General features: G+C 43.2%; 1 protein-coding gene across 2 annotated transcripts in view; it reads right to left on the reverse strand.

Annotated features, from left to right (window-relative positions):
* The window catches only part of WDR11 (WD repeat domain 11), a 63,315-nt gene that overhangs the window by 16,778 nt on the left and 26,321 nt on the right, over positions 1 to 20,216 (reverse strand). For both annotated transcript variants that reach the window (XM_075841126.1, XM_075841125.1), the window contains exons 11-16: positions 19,716 to 19,800; positions 18,164 to 18,270; positions 8,886 to 8,961; positions 8,556 to 8,664; positions 6,802 to 6,926; positions 5,142 to 5,289 (exon numbers count right to left, since the gene is read on the reverse strand). In XM_075841126.1, the coding sequence (XP_075697241.1) occupies positions 5,142 to 5,289; positions 6,802 to 6,926; positions 8,556 to 8,664; positions 8,886 to 8,961; positions 18,164 to 18,270; positions 19,716 to 19,800 (650 nt within the window). The remainder of the gene's footprint in view (positions 1 to 5,141; positions 5,290 to 6,801; positions 6,927 to 8,555; positions 8,665 to 8,885; positions 8,962 to 18,163; positions 18,271 to 19,715; positions 19,801 to 20,216) is intronic.

Consider the following 20,216-nt stretch of genomic DNA (forward strand, 5'->3'; position numbering starts at 1 on the left):
GTTCTTAACTGGTACTCTTCAAAGTGCCAAGACCACGTCCACAATTCTAGCATGAAAAACCACTCAGCATAAGACTCAGAAGGGGTCTAGGAGTTTGAGACACGTGTTCTCCAACCCGTGGCTGTTGTGGAACTACAACTCCCACCATGCAGAGATGGGAGACCACTGTGATAGTACTGGGACTCTTTTTGAATAAGAAGAACAAAGAGCCAGCAGCCTCATACAGGAATAAGTGCTTATTTCTAGAATTTCTCTTCAAAAGATTGTTCATTTCAGATTTTTCAAAACATATTTCGTTCTAAAAAAGGTACCAGATGGTGATTCGTAGCAAATAATGCAACTCAACAACGTAAAGGTCAACTGTATCTGTAAAGTCTTGCGGAGAGTGGATAGCCTAGTTAGATACCAGAGCTCCTGGGGGGACTTTTACCATCTGCGATGTCTAAAGGAAAATTTTCTGATTCACACTTAGAAATTGGCAAGCTTGACGACATAAAATAATTTTAGATTCTACTAAAAGAAAAACCAATAAGCATCCTTTATGGTCAAAGGCAGTGCAAGGCCGAAAACAATGCTGAGAGTTGTTCTTATATATAACATTGGGGGGTGGGGGGGTTGTTATTGTGAGAACCCCTTCTAGCTCAGTATTCCTTTACCGGTTCCCGATTGCTGGCTGTGTATTTACAGCCAGCGGTCGGGGTCCTTAAAACCCACGCCATAGACTATTTACGGCGCGGGTTTTAGCTTGCTGCTCGAGCGATCAAGCAGCGGAGTGTCGGGTCTCCGGCTGTCAGTGACTGCCGGGGACCCTGAGGAGAAAATAGAAGCAGCTTTCGCTGCTTCTACCTTCTCTGATCTCTTGCACCCATCTGTGTATATGAATAGAGGCAGCGCCACTGTTTCTATTGGTCCCGGCGATCATGTGACTGGTCACATGATCGCCGGGTGTCGTTAGTGGCAGGCTGCAGCTGGGTCTTACTAGACCCAGCACAGCCCTATTTGTGACAATAGTCACCATATGACGGCCGATTTCCTCTGTAACAGCCCCAGTTACAGTGGAAAAACATGATGTAAAAGAAGAAAAAATAAAATCCCCCAACTGTCTTTTCTGACCTTTGAGGGACAGACTAGAATAAAAAAATAAAAGTGCAAAATAAATTTCATAATAATACACAAAAAATACCCACCCCAAAAAACCTGTTCCCCCCCGCCAATCATTGTTGTTACGCTAGCGCTGACCCAATTACCCTAAAATAGACATGTAATGTATTAAAATTTACGGTAGACAATGACGATCACAAATAAAAGGTCTATTTAGGGGAAAACTATGTTGTGATTACTAGAAAAGAATAGCTAAAAAGTAAAAAAAGCTGATTTTTTTACTATTATTTTCAAACTTTAAGCCTAAAAATTCTAAAATAGCAAAAAGTATGTGTAGAAAAATGATTAAAAAAAAAAAAGAAACCTGCATTGTCTACGAAAAAAACAATGCAAAAATCACGTCGCTAGCCCAGAAAATAAAAAAGTTATAGCCGTTTAACGAGTGCTAAAAAAGGCTAAACGGTGTCTGGTCCTGAAGGCTCAAAATAGCGCGGTCCTGAACCGGTTAATAGGAAGCATAACAAGGGGTTATCTAAACTAAACCACTTTGACATATAACTTGGAGTCTATTATTGACGGACACCGAACCATCATCAGGGATAAATTATTGCATGTCTCGGGACACTGCATAGACAAGTTCTTCTCATACAAATAAGACATGGTGGATGTCAGGACCACTGAAATCTATTAGGATTGGAAACATAAAAATACCAGACCCCAAAGAAACGTCTGGGAAGATATAAATGAGAAGATTGGGGAAGATTTATCAAAACGAGTGCAAAAGAAAAAACTGGAGAAGTTGCCCATATCAACCAATCAAAATGCAGCTTTGATTTTACAAAGGGCCTAAAAATAAGGCAAAAGTGGCATCTAATTGGTCGCTATTGGCAATTTCTCCATTTTTCGTGTGTTTGTTAAATGTAGACATTTATCATCCTCGCTATGACACGTCTACCTTCCAAACAGTGTGAAACATCTCAGATGTAATTTATGACTGCACATTTTGCTCTACATTGAGAAGTATATAGAATAGGTAACAATCCCGAGCAACACGGAACAAAATCTTCACACTCCACTAATGTGCGGATGACCGAGAAGCATTCGCGCAATATTCTGCCGTAAAAGTGACAATACCGGCTGAACAACGTGTGATTCACGAGGCTCTGAAGAAGAAGAAATCACAGCTAAATTAAGAAATGGAGAGCGCTGAAACTATACACTGGCAAACAACCGGTTGCTGGTACTTAACGGCAGTCATGGCGTCAAGAACAATCTCAACACACATAAATATGGCCGATTGCACTTTTGCGGCTGTAAGCGTATTTTATTTCTTAATGTAACAAAGAAACCTAGCCTTAAATATATCCGTTGTGATAGAGGTTGAGGTACCCCCCCCTCCAAATAAAGACCAATTTTCGAATATGCAACAGAGAATGGCAGCAAAATACTGAATGGTTACGATGTCCATCACGTCAGCCAGGGATTGGAGGAGACAATTGAAAAGGAGTTTCTACATGACAAACCCTTTTAAAGAGGCTCCTATACAAAGGCCTGGCATCGGTCATAGATCGCTCCATTGACCGTATAATGGGAAGGAAGTAACGGCCGCAGAGCAAAGATGTATTAACCCCTATTAACGTGATTGACTGTCATGGTTTGGAACTGGGGACGTTTCTGTAAGTAAATTACAAAATGGGTTGTTGGGACATTGTGGGGTCATGGGCAAACAAGAGTTTGTTTTTAGAATACCCCTTTTAAGTGCAAGTTAACATATCAAAGAGCTCCTGCATGGTCACAAAACTTTTGATATGTCAGAAGTAATGTTTGATGGCAGTCCGGGTGCCGAGACCCCCACCGTCGCTGAAACAGAGGGGCAAAAGCGCTCAGCCGAGCACTCTGCCCGGCGATCCTTGCTAGCGGACGACAGGTCACATTGAAATTCTATGAGCCCGTATTCAAACAACAAGGATTTTTGCTCACAGCCAAAGAGGCAGAGAGATCACTGGGGGTCTCAGCACCCCCACCGATCAAAACTTCTGACATGTCTCTATAAAAAGCTTTGTGAAAATGCAGTTGCCCTTTAAAGCTAAACTTATATACTGTATTATAATATAAAAAGGTTTCTTCTCTTTAGCCGGGAGTTTAGATCATAGAGCAGGAAGCCACAAGCAATACAAATTGCTAGCGGCTCATCCATCGGCCCGTCAGAATACACAGGTTGTTTTATCGCAGCCTGTGTGGGTTACTGGTCAGAACGGAGCTGTAAATGATGCCTGTATCCTGCGGATAGTGGTGCAGGGCAATGGCGGGGAACTTCATCTCCCCACCTCTGCCCTGCAATATTATCCAAATACTCCTGCTCATAAAGGGAGCGCTTCCAATAATAGAAGTAGAATACAAAAACATTGTTGTATATATAATATCCAAATATACACGTGCAGATTCACCCTGGGTTGACCACAGGTAAGAACACATTTTAAACTGCATTGTAAATGGATTTTTCTATAGGAAACCCAAAACGAACACAACTCAAAATCGCAGTAAAGATCTTAAATATTCCGGGACTGGTCACGTCATTGACACGGTTTCTCTCCTAAACTGACTGCGCTATCATATTTACGGCTATATGTGGCTGCATCCTGAGCAGATCATCACTGGCTGAGAAAGCTGCCTTTATCTGGGTCACTAGTCTCCTTGAAAGAGTGAATAGGAGGTTTAAACACACTGTTTACCATGATGCCCTATACAAAGACAGAAGATAGAGAGGAAGGTCAGCTACAACTACCAGTAAAATGTACATGACTAATAGCAGAGCTCAAATACTAGAGGAACTTTCTACCTCTATAAATTCTCACATTTTGTATAGTCTAGGATTTAAAGGGGTTTTCCAATCTAATCATGTTATGGAGCATTGCTAGGATAATGCTACAACATTATGATCAGTGGGGTCCAATGTCTGGGACTGCCGATCAAGTGAATGGGGCTATGTTGCCGTTTTCTGCACAGCAGGTGGCCGGGAAACAATGTGAATGATCCTTATTATAAGCATCATTGGGGTTCCAGCAGTCAGTAGTGATGGCATATACTACCAATATACCATCACAATGGTGGGAAACCCACTTTCATATGGACTAGTGAAGTATTAGTATGAAATGTTTAAATCCCTTAAAGGGGTTGTCTTGTCATAAGAAAATGATGGCCTATGCTAAGGACAGGTCATCAATATGTGATCGGTGGGAGACGGACGACCAGTACCCCTGCCGATCAGCTGTTTTGAAGCGGCTGCTGCGCGAGTACGAACGCTGCTTCTTCATTCCTTACCTGCTTCTACTGAGAATCGCAGACACACTTGTGGCAGCGGTTCACAGAATTACAGCCTTCTCCCATTTAAGAGAATAGGATAAGGCTGTAATACTGTGAACTGCCGCTACAAAGGTGTCTGCGGTTCTCAGTACAAGAGGTGACAGTAATGAAGGGGAATCAGCCCTCGTACGAGCGCCGCTGTCCCTTCAAAAGAGCTGATCGGCGGAGGTGCTGGTAGTCGGACCCCCACCGATGAGATATTGATGGCCTGTCCTTTGGATAGGCCATCAATTTCTTACAACTGGACAACCTTTTATATACCATGAAAATGCCCAAAGACTGCCGGATATTTCTCTAGTCCTACGGGGCCAGCCATTGGATTTGACACTTTGATATAAACTTTTGTGTATGGACACAGTACAACTTTATACAAATCCGCTGCTATCAGGTCTGTTATTTTGTAAATGTATTGGACATTTTCATCACCGATAGTTACATTTACACTATATGACACAGTGGGTTCCTAAAATGATTACCCCCATAGAAGAAACAGTGATGTATTAGTGAAGGTTTCACAATATGCTGAGTCAAGGTCACCAAACATAAAATAAATTAAACAGAACTGGACGAGAAAATTGCCATTGACAACAAAACACTGTTTCAGTTCACTGTGCAGCGGACTGACAATATTCCCTGCACATGAAGGCAGGGCAGACCTGTAACCGAGATGAACTTACATCTGGGGGAATCCTGGCGCTGTCTTTCACACTGTTTCCTTCCACAGTAAGGTGATAAACTTGCCCATCTGTGTCTGCAAACACAAAGTGTTCCCGGGCAGAGATATTTTGGCTCATCTCCGACTTGCTCTCCGCCTCCTGTAATATACTAATACGGCAGGTAAATGCTGGCACCAGCTACTTTGTCATTCTCTTTACCACCCTTCCTTCTAATTGTCTCATTAGCGCAACATTAGCGCACAGCCAGTGGCCATAAAGGGAGAAAATCAAAAAGCAGCAGCTTCCGTGATCAATTCTTCAGACTAATGTTCTGTCTATAGACGTCTGTGCCTTCCCCCTGCCAAATCACCCACATGAACAGTGACTGGATAATGAGTAGGAAAGCAATGTACTGTAACAGCATGTGGGAGTCATTTATCTACAGATCTATAAGAATTCCCTTTACCCCAAACAAGCAGAAACAAAACATAAAGGAATGGTCTCTCCAAAACAACCCTTCTATATGCCCGATCAGGGCATATGGACGTCATAGAGGGGTTTCCCTGCTTGGGACGCTGCCCTATGAGCCAGAGTGGAGAGCTGCTTAGCATCAGAGACTCCCATTCCCATCTCTATATTACATAGACGCCCGATTACTTGAATGGCCGTCATGTAATACTATATGAAATGTATTGATCAGATGATGGCCGGCCCCTTTAAAGTCAAGATTTACGCTACACAAATAAAGATCATTGTTATTTGTGGATAATGGGAATAGAAGGGGTATTCCATTCTTGGACATTTATGGCATATCCACAGGATATGTATAGATAATATACGGCACTCAGAACAATGGTGGTGCTCAAGTAGGATTCCACTCCGTAATAGTCCTGTATGAATGTAAAACTTGGCACTCACGAGTGCCGAGTTTTACATTTATATCCACAGGCTATGCCATAAATGTCTGATAGATGTGGGTACTGAACCTACCAAGGCCCCCTGGCCCCTATCCTACCTTCTTTCTCTCGCTGCTCTCCGGCCACTGAGTTACGAGGTAACTACCATAGAAGTGTATGGGAGTCTTGAAAACATCGTAGCACAGCAAGCTATGCTATTTCCGTAACTCCCGAATTTCAGAACTTCTAAATTAACTCGTAACTGGGTGGCTGGAGAGCAAGAGAAGGTAGGACGGGGGGGGAGGGGGGGGGGGTCAGGAGGCCCCATTCTAGACATAGGCACAGGTCAAAGAGGTGGGACCCGCATCTATTGGACATATATGGAAAATCCTGTGGATATGCCATAATGGTCTGAGATGGGAATACTATGCAAAATTGCAAAACCAATTGAAGGTAGATCTTATTTTTACATGGCCTTCCCATGATTCTGAAATTGAGGACAAGGTGCGATATTTAAGCATCTCCAAGCATGCATTGGCCTTAGGCTAGGGGATCTATGTCCTGTTGATACGTTCTGTTCAAGTCATAGCTTTATGTTCCGTTATATTTATAAGGGTCTTTGCTAGTTGTGAAACGTTATCGAAGTTATGAAACGCGTCATTATTAGCAGCGTTCAGCTTGAGTTACACATTTACCAGATTTCTTATTTCAAAAGCGATATACAAAATATGGCGAGTAGGCTTTGAACTATTAGTACAGCGCTAGAGAGCTGCCAGATGTTTTACCTGATGACTGAGGACTCAACACTGCTCAGATCAGTGTCTGAAGAGACTGTCTGACGCGCTATTGCCTCACGAGCTGCCATCTGTTTCTTACGAAGACTCTTCAGATTGTGAGAAGGGGACCACTCCTGAGATACAAAGAAGGAGGAAGCCTCTGCGTTACAATGAAGAGCAGAATAGGAATGAAATATTCAGAAGTCACGCAGCAAAACACTTTACAATAAATGAAAAGTATGTATTTTAATGAACGAGAGGTAAGCGGTGAGCTCAAGGGCACAGCAACAACTCTGGCTCGAAACCAGCATAACACATTTTTGGAAGGGAAGTAACGAATTGGGACTGTGGATTTCAGATCAGCTTTTAAGCTGCGGGTATGGATATGAAAAATTATACTTGTGCTAAGTCTAGTTAGTGTGCTGCTCATACAGAGTATTTTTAACGTATGCATACCAATAGGAGTGGGAGAACAGTGGCCCCGTTCTCCTTATCCCATCATGTACATGTGCAGATTTGAGTGGGGGACACAGGGACAACCAAGTGCTGTCACTTGTTTTACCAATATTACGGTCACTTTCAATAGATCTCAAATAAGACTGCGGTGTGTGAAATTTCCTTTCTCCTAATTAGTGGGGGCGCAAATGTGGAGACCTCCACTGATCAGACTTTTACAATGTATCCAATGTATATACCATATAAGTCACTAAACCACCTTTAAGTGTTCACATTTTGCAATATAGATGCTGCTGCACGTGGTGAAAGGAGCAGAGAGGGAGTTTCAGACACTTTGCAGCTACATCTTAGCATGAGCCTTCCTCTCAAATTTCCCCCTTGCACCCAATATTTCATAGCCAAAAAGGAAACTTTTTAAAGGGAACCTGTCATGTATCCAGTTTGCGGGCAGAATGTTATAGAGCAGGAGAAGCTGAGCAGATTGATATAAAGTGGTTTGTAAAAAGATATGGGTTAACCTGTAATTTATTGATGTAAATCTCTGCTAACTCTGGGCATAAGAGTCCAGGGGGCGGTCCTAATCAGTGATTGGCACCTAGCTCTGTATTCACACTCTTACAGTGTCAATCACTGGTTTAGACTGACTTGACACTTTAGCCTACAAAGAGCAGAGATTTAAAGGGGTTATACAGGATTAGAGAAAAAGGTCTGCAGCACCACACCAGTCCATGGGTTGCGTCTGGTATTGCAGCTTAGCTCCATTAAAGTAAATAAGGCTAAACTACAATACCACGCACAACCTGTGGACAGGCGTGCCACTATTTTTGAAAGAAAGCAGCCATGTTTTTGCATACAACCCCTTTAAATTAATAAAATTACAGGTTATACTGAATCTTTTTGTACACATCTATATATCAATCTGCTCAGCTCCTCCTGCTCTATAAGTTGCTGCTTGCAGATTGGACAGCATGTGCAACGTGACAGCTTCCCTTTAGATAAAAGCCGGCCTGGGATTATAAAAGTATAGAAAATATAGTTCATAAGGGTCCACATTATGGCTTTACATGTATGTCTATGGATGTTGACACAATATAGCGAGGAAGCATAACTTGTCAACTTGTTTCAGAACCTCGGTGATAATTACAACACGGCAGCGAGCGTAAGGTTGGAACAGGTTGTGCACTAAATAATGGCTTCTATGAGACCTCTGGCTAAACAACATCCAACTGTTCTAATGCTTAATTAGAGTGAATCACCCGTCGGTAAAAGGAAAAACAACGCTGTCAGCATTTGATAAAAGAACATACCAAGGCTGTTACGGTAGGGAAGATCTTGGACATTTCCCGCAGCAGGGTACACGTCCGGATATCCCACAATTCCATTGGCTTGTCTTTGAACACCACAACCAGATACTGCCTGGAATACACAAGGACAGATGTCAGTTCTGCATAATCATCTATTCATGAGGTGGGAGCAGAAATATCAGCACTGAAGCTCTAGAAAATAAAACCCAAACAGGAGAGCCAGGCATCTGCCACACACTATTGGAAATTACTCCGGAAAAGAAAAGATTACTCGGATCTTTTTTTTCCCCACATAATATTTCTCCTAAAGTGCAGCAATGCAGGAGCGCTTACTTCAGATGAGACACTTTAATCATTTCCATGATTTGCTCATCGTTGCCTCGTTCTCCTCTGAAAGCCATACTTCTACCTGAAATACAAATACATATAAAAGTTAATCGTTTATGTGACATAAATAAAATAAAAAACTGTTTATCAGTTTCATGTGGACTGTTCCTTCGGGCTGCAATGCGGCCCAGAGAGTCACTTCAGTTTGACATGCTTAGAATACATACTAAAACGTCAAATATAATGAGAGGCACCCCATATAGATAGGATATTCAATTTGTACTTTTAAAAGGGGTTCAAAACAACTTTAAAAGGGGTATTCACATTTCAGATATTTATAACATATCCACAGGATATACCATAAATGACCGATAGATGCGAGTCCCACATCTGGGACCTCCACCTATCTCTAGAATGGGGCCCCCTGACCCCACCCATCCTGCCGCTGGTCCACAGCCACAAAGTGACAAGGTGGGTGGAAGTACGGAAAAAGCGGAGCTTGCTGAGCTACATTCTTACCATACCTCACATAGAAGTGAATGGAAGTTGCGGAAACAGCATAGCAGAGCGAGAGAAGGTAGGATGGGGGTCAGGAGCCCCATTCTAGATATAGCTACGGTTTCTAAAGGTAGAACCCCCATCTTTATCTCCCATTTTCATACTGCGTAGAATGGATGAAAGTGATTAAATAAACAAACATCTCGAGAACACAACGAAACGTAATACAAATTCCAAAGTTACAATAATGTATAATCTGCAGCATATAGCGAGGTAAAGTACAGTGGCATCTTTGGATTTATTCTGAATTTCTTTTCCCTCTAAACAGGTAACTGTGCAACGCCGTCTCATTCACTCGAGGAAAAAAAAAAAAAAAAAAGACAAACTAGACAAATTATACCCAGCCACAATTTTTGCATACGTTCCTACCTACCCTGAGTTCATTCTGTAGACCTAGACCCAAAAGAGAGAGGCGAGTCTCCTGTTGTACAGTATAATGTTTAGTGTAGGGGCCAATCTGTATGAGGTTGCCTTGTCGTGGCAGGTGGGCTCACACTATTTGATCAAAATGTGCGGTAAGAACCCAATATTTATAAGTATAGAAAATATAGAAGTAATACAACTTGAATGAGTCCAAATATTCAATACTGGAGTAGGTTTAGCGCTTGTGGATTGCTGCTGCATTTTGTGTTTGTTTGTTATTCTATTGCAGTCACAGCAGATTTGCACCTGTCTATTTATTTCACTTTGTTCGGAGGTGCTGACTTTGTTTTTTTGCATGATAAACATTTCAGTAACTTACTAATAAATACCTTATTATTGGCCAATAACCACTTAGCCCAGATATACAGTTATGTCATTTCAGCACATTGACATTCTCAGAATTCTGTGCTACAAAACCGTCAGCCTCACATATCACCGCGGTGTTAAATAATTCACATTGTGAAAGCTGAGTCTGCTGCCAAGCGCAGCATGAAACCAGATTACTTAAAATACTGGAGACAAAAAAGGTTTACTTAGCAGAGCAGTCACCAGACGTTCGAGCTGCCCTAATGAGAGCTACATTTCAGTTTTCCAGAAAGATCAGAGAACACGCTATATGTCGGAGATAATACAAGTTATATATTTGGTTTATTTTAGGAGATCTCGCCACGCTTTTATAAAAACTACACGGTGATTATAAAACAATGACAGTCCCTCAATGACAGATTGTCACAGCCCTGCCTTTAGTAAACCTTGTTTAAAAGAAGACTGTCAGCTTTTTCTTTTGCTATTTAACCATTTTTGCTATTTAATAACAGCGCCGGGTAACGGACTTCGGGCCTGTTCGCATCAGCGTTAGGTTTCCGTTGACGGGTTCCGTCAGACCTTACGGAACGGAGACAAAACGTAAAACATTAGCAACTGAAGCATTACCATTCAAATCAATGGTAATGCTAACGGAAAGCTATGGTTTCCGTTTGCTTTCCATTCATGGGTATGCCTGACGGAAAGGTCTGACGGACTGAACCGAACTCTGATGTGAACACACCCTTGAACATATGTACACACATAACTTTGTTGCTGCTGTTAAACTTCCTATTGCACAAATAATTGAGTTTCTTCTCACATGCAAATGACGTCACAAGCGCCCACAGTGCGGTTCTAATAGCGACAAGTGCTCCAGCTCTGGTGTCTAAACCCTGCCCAATGTCTCCCCCTTGGAGTTGATTGATGGCCTAAGGGTTCGGCCGATGACAGTGTCGACGTCGTTTATTATTTTTCCACCGCATGCCAAAAAATGTTTTTTTTCTATAATAATAATAATAATCTTTATTTATATAGCGCCAACATATTACGCAGCTCTTTACAATTTAGAGGGGACATGAAACAAACAATATCAGACATTACATAGTGACAAGGTTCATTTACAATTCAAACCTGGGGAGTGAGGACCCTGCTCGCAAGAGCTTACAATCTATGAGGAAATAAGGGAGACACAAAGTGTAACAGTGTTTGTTCTGTACAATGGTCCGGCCATTTTTATACACATGCGGTGGTAACATAAAGCTGCATGAGCCGGTCACCAGCCAGTATCCGTGTATGACGGACATGAAGAGAAGGAGTGTGAGGGAATCTTATTCTGATGACTAATCTAAAAGGAGGGCCATGGAAAGGAGTCAGATTAGGGAATGTTATAGGCCTGTCTAAATAGATGTGTTTTCAGGGCACGTTTAAAACTGTGGATATTGGGAATTAATCTGATTGTCTGGGGTAGCGCATTCCAGAGGACTGGTGCAGCACGAGAGAAATCCTGGAGACGGTAGTGGGAGGTTCGGATTATGGAGGATGTTAATCTAAGGTCATTGGCAGAACGTAGAGCCCGAGTAGGGTGGTAGACAGAGATGAGGGAGGAGATGTAAGGAGGTGCAGCACTGTGGAGAGCTTTGTGGGTGAGAGTAATACGTTTGAATTTTATTCGGAAGGGGATGGGCAACCAGTGCAGTGACTGGCACAGATTAGAGGCGTTGGTGTAGCGCTTGGTCATAAAGATGAGCCTGGCTGCTGCATTGAGGATAGATTGGAGAGGGGAGAGTTTAGTGAGGGGAAGACCGACTAGTAATGAGTTACAGTAGTCAAGACGAGAGTGAATCAGAGCAACAATGAGAGTTTTGGCGGTTTCCTCCGTAAGAAAAGAGCGGATTCTGGAGATGTTTTTGAGGTGAAAATGACAGGAAAGTGATTGTATGTGAGGAGTAAAGGAAAGATCTGAGTCAAAAATAACCCCGAGACAGCGGGCGTGCTGCTTAGGAGTGATGGTAGTGCCACACACAGAGATGGAGACATCAGGTTTAGGGAGGTTAGTAGATGGTGGGAACACAAGGAGCTCAGTTTTAGAAAGATTCAGTTTCAGATAGAGAGAGGACATGATGTTAGAGACAGCGGACAGACAATCGCTGGTGTTCTGTATTAGAGCAGGGGTGATGTCACGGGAAGAGGTATATAATTGGGTGTCATCAGCGTAGAGATGGTACTGGAAGCCAAATCTGGTGATGGTTTGTCCAATAGGAGCTTTGTAGAGAGAAAAGAGAAGCGGACCTAGGACTGATCCCTGAGGAACCCCGATAGCAAGGGGAAGAGGAGAAGAAGTGGAACCAGCAAATGACACACTGAACGAGCGGTCAGAGAGATAGGAGGAAAACCAAGAGAGAGCCGCGTCCTGGAGGCCAATAGAGTAGAGCATGTTAAGTAGGAGTTGGTGGTCTACAGTTTCAAAGGCTGCAGAGAGATCCAGAAGAATCAGGAGAGAGGATTTACCCTCCGATTTAGCCGCCAAGAGATCATTTGAGACTTTAGTAAGGGCAGTTTCTGTGGAATGTAGAGTGCGGAAACCAGATTGTAAGGGGTCAAGAATGGAGTTAGCAGAGAGATAGCGGATAAAGCGAGAGTAGACCAAGCGTTCCAGGAGTTTGGAGATGAAGGGCAGATTAGAGACTGGTCGGTAGTTAGCAGCGCTGGATGGGTCAAGAGTTGGTTTTTCCAGTAATGGGTTTATAATGGCATGTTTAAAAGCGGAGGGAAAGATACCAGAGGAAAGAGAGAGGTTAAATATTTTAGTCAGGTGACCAGTGACAGCTGGGGAGAGGGACTGGAGGAGGTGTGAGGGAAAAGGATCACTAGGGCAGGTAGTAGGACGAGAAGAAGAGAGGAGCCTCGAGACTTCTTCAGTTATTGGGTCAAATGCTGAGAGTGAAGAAGAGGGAGTGCGGGAGGGAAGGGGATCGATGTTACTAGGGGACTGGGAGATAATATCATGCCGGATGTTGTCAATTTTAACTTTAAAATAAGTGGCCATGTCTTCAGCACTGAGATCTGTGATTGGCGTCTGCACTTTAGGACTAAGGAGGGAGTGAAAAGTATCAAAGAGGCGTTTTGGATTATTAGATAGTGTGGAGATGAGAGAAGTGAAATAGACTTGTTTGGCTCGGTGAAGGGCAGAGTTGTAAGTTTTGAGCATAAATTTGTAATGGAGGAAATCTGCATCCAAATGCGATTTTCTCCACAGTCGTTCGGCACATCTCAAGCACCGCTGAAGAAAGCGGGATTGAGGCGTGTGCCAGGGTTGTCGTCGTCTTTGTCGGGTGGTTTGGAGTGTAGGGGGGGCTGCTTCATCCAATGCATTTTTGAGAGTGTTATTATAAAGTTTGGCAGCCAGATTGGGACAGGAGAGGGAAGAGATAGGGGACAATGAGGACTGTAGACTGTCTATGAGTTTCACAGTGTTAATGGCATGTAGATTTCTGTATGTCTGATACGTAGGGATGACCTGAGAAGGCAGAGAATATTTGATAGTAAAGGAGAGAAGATTGTGGTCAGAAAGCGGGAGAGGAGAGATAATAAAGTCAGAAACGGAGCAGAGACGGAAGAAGACCAGGTCAAGCGAATGCCCGTCCTCATGTGTAGGAGAGTTAGTAAGTTGTGACAGACCGAGGGACGAGGTTAAAGAGGCTCTGTCACCAGATTTTGCAACCCCTATCTGCTATTGCAGCAGATAGGCGCTGCAATGTAGATTACAGTAACGTTTTTATTTTTAAAAAACGAGCATTTTTGGCCAAGTTATGACCATTTTCGTATTTATGCAAATGAGGCTTGCAAAAGTACAACTGGGCGTGTTGAAAAGTAAAAGTACAAGTGGGCGTGTATTATGTGCGTACATCGGGGCGTGTTTACTACTTTTACTAGCTGGGCGTTGTGCATAGAAGTATCATCCACTTCTCTTCACAACGCCCAGCTTCTGGCAGTGCAGACACAGCCGTGTTCTCCAGAGATCACGCTGTGTCGTCACTCACAGGTCCTGCATCGTGTCAGACGAGCGAGGACACATCGGCACCAGAGGCTACAGTTGATTCTGCAGCAGCATCGGCGTTTGCAGGTAAGTCGATGTAGCTACTTACCTGCAAACGCTGATGCTGCTGCAGAATCAACTGTAGCCTCTGGTGCCGACACGATGCAGGACCTGTGAGTGACGTCACAGATCTGCACTGTCACAAGCTGGGCGTTGTGAAGAGAAGTGGATGATACTTCTCATCAGAAAGCCCAGCTAGTAAAAGTAGTAAACACGCCCCGATGTACGCACATAATACACGCCCACTTGGACTTTTACTTTTCAACACGCCCAGTTGTACTTTTGCAAGCCTCATTTGCATAAATACGAAAATGGTCATAACTTGGCCAAAAATGCTCGTTTTTTAAAAATAAAAACGTTACTGTAATCTACATTGCAGCGCCGATCTGCTGCAATAGCAGATAGGGGTTGCAAAATCTGGTGACAGAGCCTCTTTAAAGATAGAAACTGGGAGGCAGATGGGGAGATTGGGTTATCAATGGGGATGTTGAAGTCACCCATGATGAGAGTGGGTGTTTCAGAGGATAGAAACTGTGGAAGCTAGGCAGCAAAATGATCCAGGAATTGGCGGGGTGAGCCCGGTGGGCGGTAGACAACTGCCACTCGGAGGGAAAAAGGGTGAAAGAGTCTGAGGGTGTGGACTTCAAAAGAGGGAAATGTGAGTGAGGGGACCGGGGGAATGACCTGGAAAGTGCAGTGTGGAGAAAGAAGTATACCTACTCCTCCACCCTGCCTGTTCTCAGGTCTGGGGGCATGAGAGAAGTGGAGACCACCATAAGATAGAGCAGCAGGGGAAGCAGTGTCAGACAGGTGTAGCCATGTTTCTGTAAGAGCCAGAAGGTTGAGAGAGTTAGAAAGGAATAAGTCATGAATAAAAGTGAGTTTGTTGCACACGGACCGAGAGTTCCAGAGAGCACAGTTAAAAGAGACAGGAGAAGACATACAAGGAATGGTAAGAAGATTTGCAGGGTTTCTATGTGTGGCAGGTAAGTGGTTAAGCTTGGCAGAAGAAAAGGGAGGCCCAGGGTTGGGAGAGATGTCCCCTGCAGCTAATAGCAGGAGAATGGAGAGAGACAGCAGATGGTTCTGTGATTTATGAGAGTGATTTTTATGTTGGGCAGTGGGATGAGATGGGTTAAGTTGACTGAGGAAAGTGAATAGTGAATGGAAGCTGTACATGGGCGAGGCCAGGATAGAGGGACTGATGTGGACTGTTTTTTGGCAAGGCTTAAATGGGCGATAGGATTGTAAACCAAGAGCAGCTATAATGATGAGAGCGGTAGCAAACATGTTTGTTTGTAAACTGATAGTTAGAGCGTGTGATAGTCTGTTTGATTCTATAAAAGTTAATCAATAGGTCCTATGTGCACCAAAGTGGTGCCATTAAAAAATATAAATCTTTCTGAAAAAACAAAAAAAACAAACCCTGATAAGCTACATCAACTCAAACAAGATATGGCTCTTGGAATGAAGCCACTTAAAAACAATTTAACCCATGAAAAACATAAACATACCAAATATGTAAAGCTTTTTAACGCCGTAATCGTACCGACCCATGGAACACATTAAGGCCTCATGCACACGACCGTATTTTTGCCCACCCGTAAATACTGACGTAAATACAGGTCCTTGGTCACACGTATTCGACCCGTATTGCACCAGTATTTTACGGACCTGTGCCCGTAAATACGGGTCCGGTGTCACCCGTATTCCACCCGTATTTACGGGCACGTTTTCGGGCTGCAAAATTACACTGCAGTAATCGGCAGCCCCTTCTCTCTATCAGTGCAGGATAGAGAGAAGGGACAGCCCTTTCCGTAATAAAAGTAAAAGAAATTCATACTCACCCGGCCGTTGTCTTGGTGACGCGTCCCTCTCCTGACATCCAGTCCGACCTCCCTGGATGACGCGCAGTCCATGTGACCGCTGCAGCCTGTGATTGATCCTGTGATTGGCTGCAGCGGTCACATGGGCTGTAACGTCATCCCGGGAGGCCGGACTGGAGGAAGAAGTAGGGAGTTCTGGGTAAGTATGAACGTCTTTTTTTTTTTACAGCTTTATCTATATTGAGATCGGCAGCCACTGTCCAGGGTGCTGAAACAGTTACTGCCGATCGTTTAACTCTTTCAGCACCCTGGACAGTGACTATACACTGACGTCGCCTAGCAACGCTCCCGTAATTACGGGTGCACACACGTAGTCACCCGTAATTACGGGAGCCCCATAGACTTCTATGGGCTGCCCGTGCCGTAATTACGGCCTGAAATAGGACATGTTCTATCTTTTTCAACGGCACGGGAACCTTCCCGTAATCATATGGGGAGGTACCCGTGGCCAATAGAAGTCTATGGGCCCGTAATTACGGGAGTTTTTACGGTCGTGTGCATGGGGCCTTAACATATTATTTATGCCTCACGGTGTACAGAGTAAATAAAAAAAATGAAATTGCGGATTTGCTGTCTTTTTGATTCACCCCCAAAAAGTTAGTGCTCTCGGAATGAAAGCAAGAATGAAAAAAATATTCCTGTGGTCTTTAATGCCAAGATAGGCTTGATACTTAAGGGGTTAATGAGGAACTATCCTGTGTTTTCCTGTTAAACCCCTGGCCATCAATATTATGCGTGTACCTGAGTGCTCTCTAGATGCTGTGGTCGGCGCAGTATGTAACCTGTGACAGCTTCTTCAGCTAAGCAGAGATGACCTCTTCTCTTATATTAACCCCGCATGCAAAAGCAGATCCATAATAAAGCATTGGTACTCAGAGGGTTAACAACAGAAGTTCTTTTTGCTTAGCTTGGCTTTTTATAAGTGTGTGAGGGGCTCCCCCTAGGCACCTGCAAGCAGTTTTAGTGCCTGTTCACATCAGCGCTGCTTCCCGTTGAGGGGTTCCATCTGAGCTTTCCCTCAACGGAAAGGCAAATGGAAACCTTAGCTTCCGTTTGCATCACCATTGATCTCAACGGTGAAGGAAACTTTGCTAATGGTTTCCAGATTCATTACAATGGGCTACATTTCAGAAGTAAGCTAAAAAAGTAAAACAAATCTATTAAAGTTTATTATTTTTGCACAAGCAGACAAATTAGCTGAACTTGCATAAAGGGGGAGCTTCTCTTTAAATACGCTCATAGGACTGGCCTATTCACCCGTTGGATTGTGCAAGAGGAAAAATATGTAGCTGAGAAAAGGGAGACCAAGTGTACAGTTTTTGATAGTCACACCAAATAGTGTTCAACATGCTGGAACTGTTCCTTATGAAACACTTTTGCCAAAATTCCTGTAAAAACAGCTAAAAATAAAAAACAAAACTATGTTTCCAGTTATTTGTTATCATTTCTTGTGGCGCTGTGCCTGGCGGTGCGCTATTATAACACGACATTACATTATTTGACTATATTATTATAGCTGTATTCCCACAGGCTGAGACTTCTATTGGAATGACTGGGACAGGTGGTGTTTTTATTCCTAGCCCTCTCCGCTTTCCTCTGACCCAGCACTGCTCCCACTAGCTGCTGAGTATTGTACTGCAACCCATTCAAGTTCCTATGCAACATTAGGGGAGGATTGGTGCTTTGTAGGAGAAAAGCTAAAGGGGCCATTGTGCTTTACCTCCACTGCAAGCTCTTCACTCTAGGAATCAGACACCGATGGCATGACCTAGTGATACATAATGTCTATTGTCGGAGTGCCCCTTCAATGTCTCTGTAACATATAAACAATGACAATTTGCCTGTTTTTGGCCAGGGAGAATGTTTTAAAGAAAAGCGGTCATTGGTCAGATCTATTTAAATGAAGGCATCAGGCACATAAAACTTGATGATGGTGCTTACTGGATACACGAGTGATAAATATATGTATTGCTAGGTAACTAATACAGACCACTGCGTCTTAGGCACGGACTCACCAGTAAGAAGATCTACCAGCTGCAGCTCATTTCTCACCAGTCCCAAGTTGTTTGGGGTCGAAGTAGCAAAAGACAGGAAACTTGTGAGACTGGTCCACTCGATGCCTCTGAAAACAGTATAAATGTCAAACAACTAAAATTTACATGTGATCAGATACAACCAGAGCAGCACACAAGCCAGCCATGCACATGATCACTCTCAGCCGACAGCCATCTCTGCTGACTCCGCCATGATCATGCTTGGGTGGAACGAGGGGATTTTGAACGCAATCTACATTACAAAGTGTTAGTACTTCATGTTCTGACACTTTGTAACATATATTTACGTTAATACAGAACCCATTTAAGTTACTTTGGAGGTGTTGATTTATCTGACGAAAGCCATATCCTGAGCTCTGGATAAACGGGCTAAGATTCCAGGACTTCCTCGCAGCTTGGTTACAGTCTGGCTTATTTGATTTATATTATTTAAAGTGATAAACCGCTTAGGAAATATACATACATATATAATCTGTAATTTCATATGTACATTTTGACATTAGGAGGCGAGTAGGAGGCCCTTTACTTGTTATCTAGGGCCTTATTTTCTATAAAACCTGCCCAGCTAAACAGGGAATTACCCGCAGTTTGTGTGTCTGCAGAGGGAGCTTAGTGATTCGTAAAGTCCTGTGATTACAGCAGCCTCGGCACAGATTCAGGCCCCATGCACACGACCGTGCTCATAATCACAGTCCCATATAAAGTATGGGAGGACAATCCGTAAAATCAAAAAACAGGACATGTTCTATCTTTTGCGGAGCGTTCCTACGGCACGGATACCGTCCCGTAAATATACGGGAAGGTGTTAGTCAGCCATAGAAATGAATGGGACCGTAATTACGGACGGATTTCTAGTCGGAGATCTACGGTCGTGTGCATGGGGCCTCAAGCAGTGTAGGAGTGTACAGAAGAGGGTGGGGGAAGCAAAGGAAAGTGCAATGTGAGCTAGCAGGCTCGTAGACAGGGTGACCGGGCTGCAGCTCCACTGTTTCCGTAAGATGGCACATAATAATAATAACCAGTCCCGGTTAGTGAATTAGGAAAGAGTCCTGCAGCATAAGCGGCTAAGCCTAAAAGGGAAAAGCTCCACAAAAGGTACTGCGCAGGAAGATATAAGTGAAGTTAACAGTGAAGTTCTTATTTATCTTTAAGGAACAAATTATCCAAAAAAGGAGAGTAATATTTCCTAATAAGTTAACCCTGCAAAGTTTCTATGTATATTTCATAGTTCTGTTTAATTCTGTGCTGCATATGCTCCACAATAGCCTTTTCAAGTACTGATCATTAGCCGTTCTGCTGCTGCTGCAGATGTTCCATATGGGTTGCAATATTAAAGAATTTTCAAATCTATATGAAACACCTGGAAGTGTCAGTGAGAGTAAATGTCGACTTTGATCAGGGAGTCTGTAAGATCTGTACAATCTGTTTACTGTACAACCCCCCCCACCGATCGGCATTCTGGACCACGTGAGCGGCCCAATTTTCCACTGTGAGTCATTACCAAACAACTCACCTGACCTCACAAGAATGTATGTTTAACTCTTTGTGTAGCAGTCCACTGGTCAGATTATACACAAAGACTGAACCATTGCTCGTACCTGCAAATCAAGAAAACACTGTCAAAAGTCAAACCATAATCAGAATTTAAAATCGACAATTGGACACTAAATTATTTCACTAGTACCTGCTCATGTGCTTTTTTTAAATTATGTTATGATCACATTAAACAAGTAGAATTCCCCACCCACAGCTGAAGTTGGAATAAGTAGTTTTATGCATTGGTTTCCTACCCACGGCTGAACGCACCATAGTCTCAAGTCATTACAGCATTGTCTACTGACAAAATAAATACCCATCATTAACCAGAATATCCACCTCTCTAAATACAGGCTTTGCTTATTAAAAGGCTTCATTAACCGCGCAATTCCTGCCTTCACATTAGTCCCGGAGATGATTCCAGCAATCAAGTCAGTAAGTTACCGGTGTAGTCCGGTTTAAGCAAATAAACGTTATT

This window comes from Rhinoderma darwinii, chromosome 11 (assembly GCF_050947455.1).
Source record: "Rhinoderma darwinii isolate aRhiDar2 chromosome 11, aRhiDar2.hap1, whole genome shotgun sequence".
In the NCBI taxonomy this organism is placed as follows: domain Eukaryota; kingdom Metazoa; phylum Chordata; class Amphibia; order Anura; family Rhinodermatidae; genus Rhinoderma; species Rhinoderma darwinii.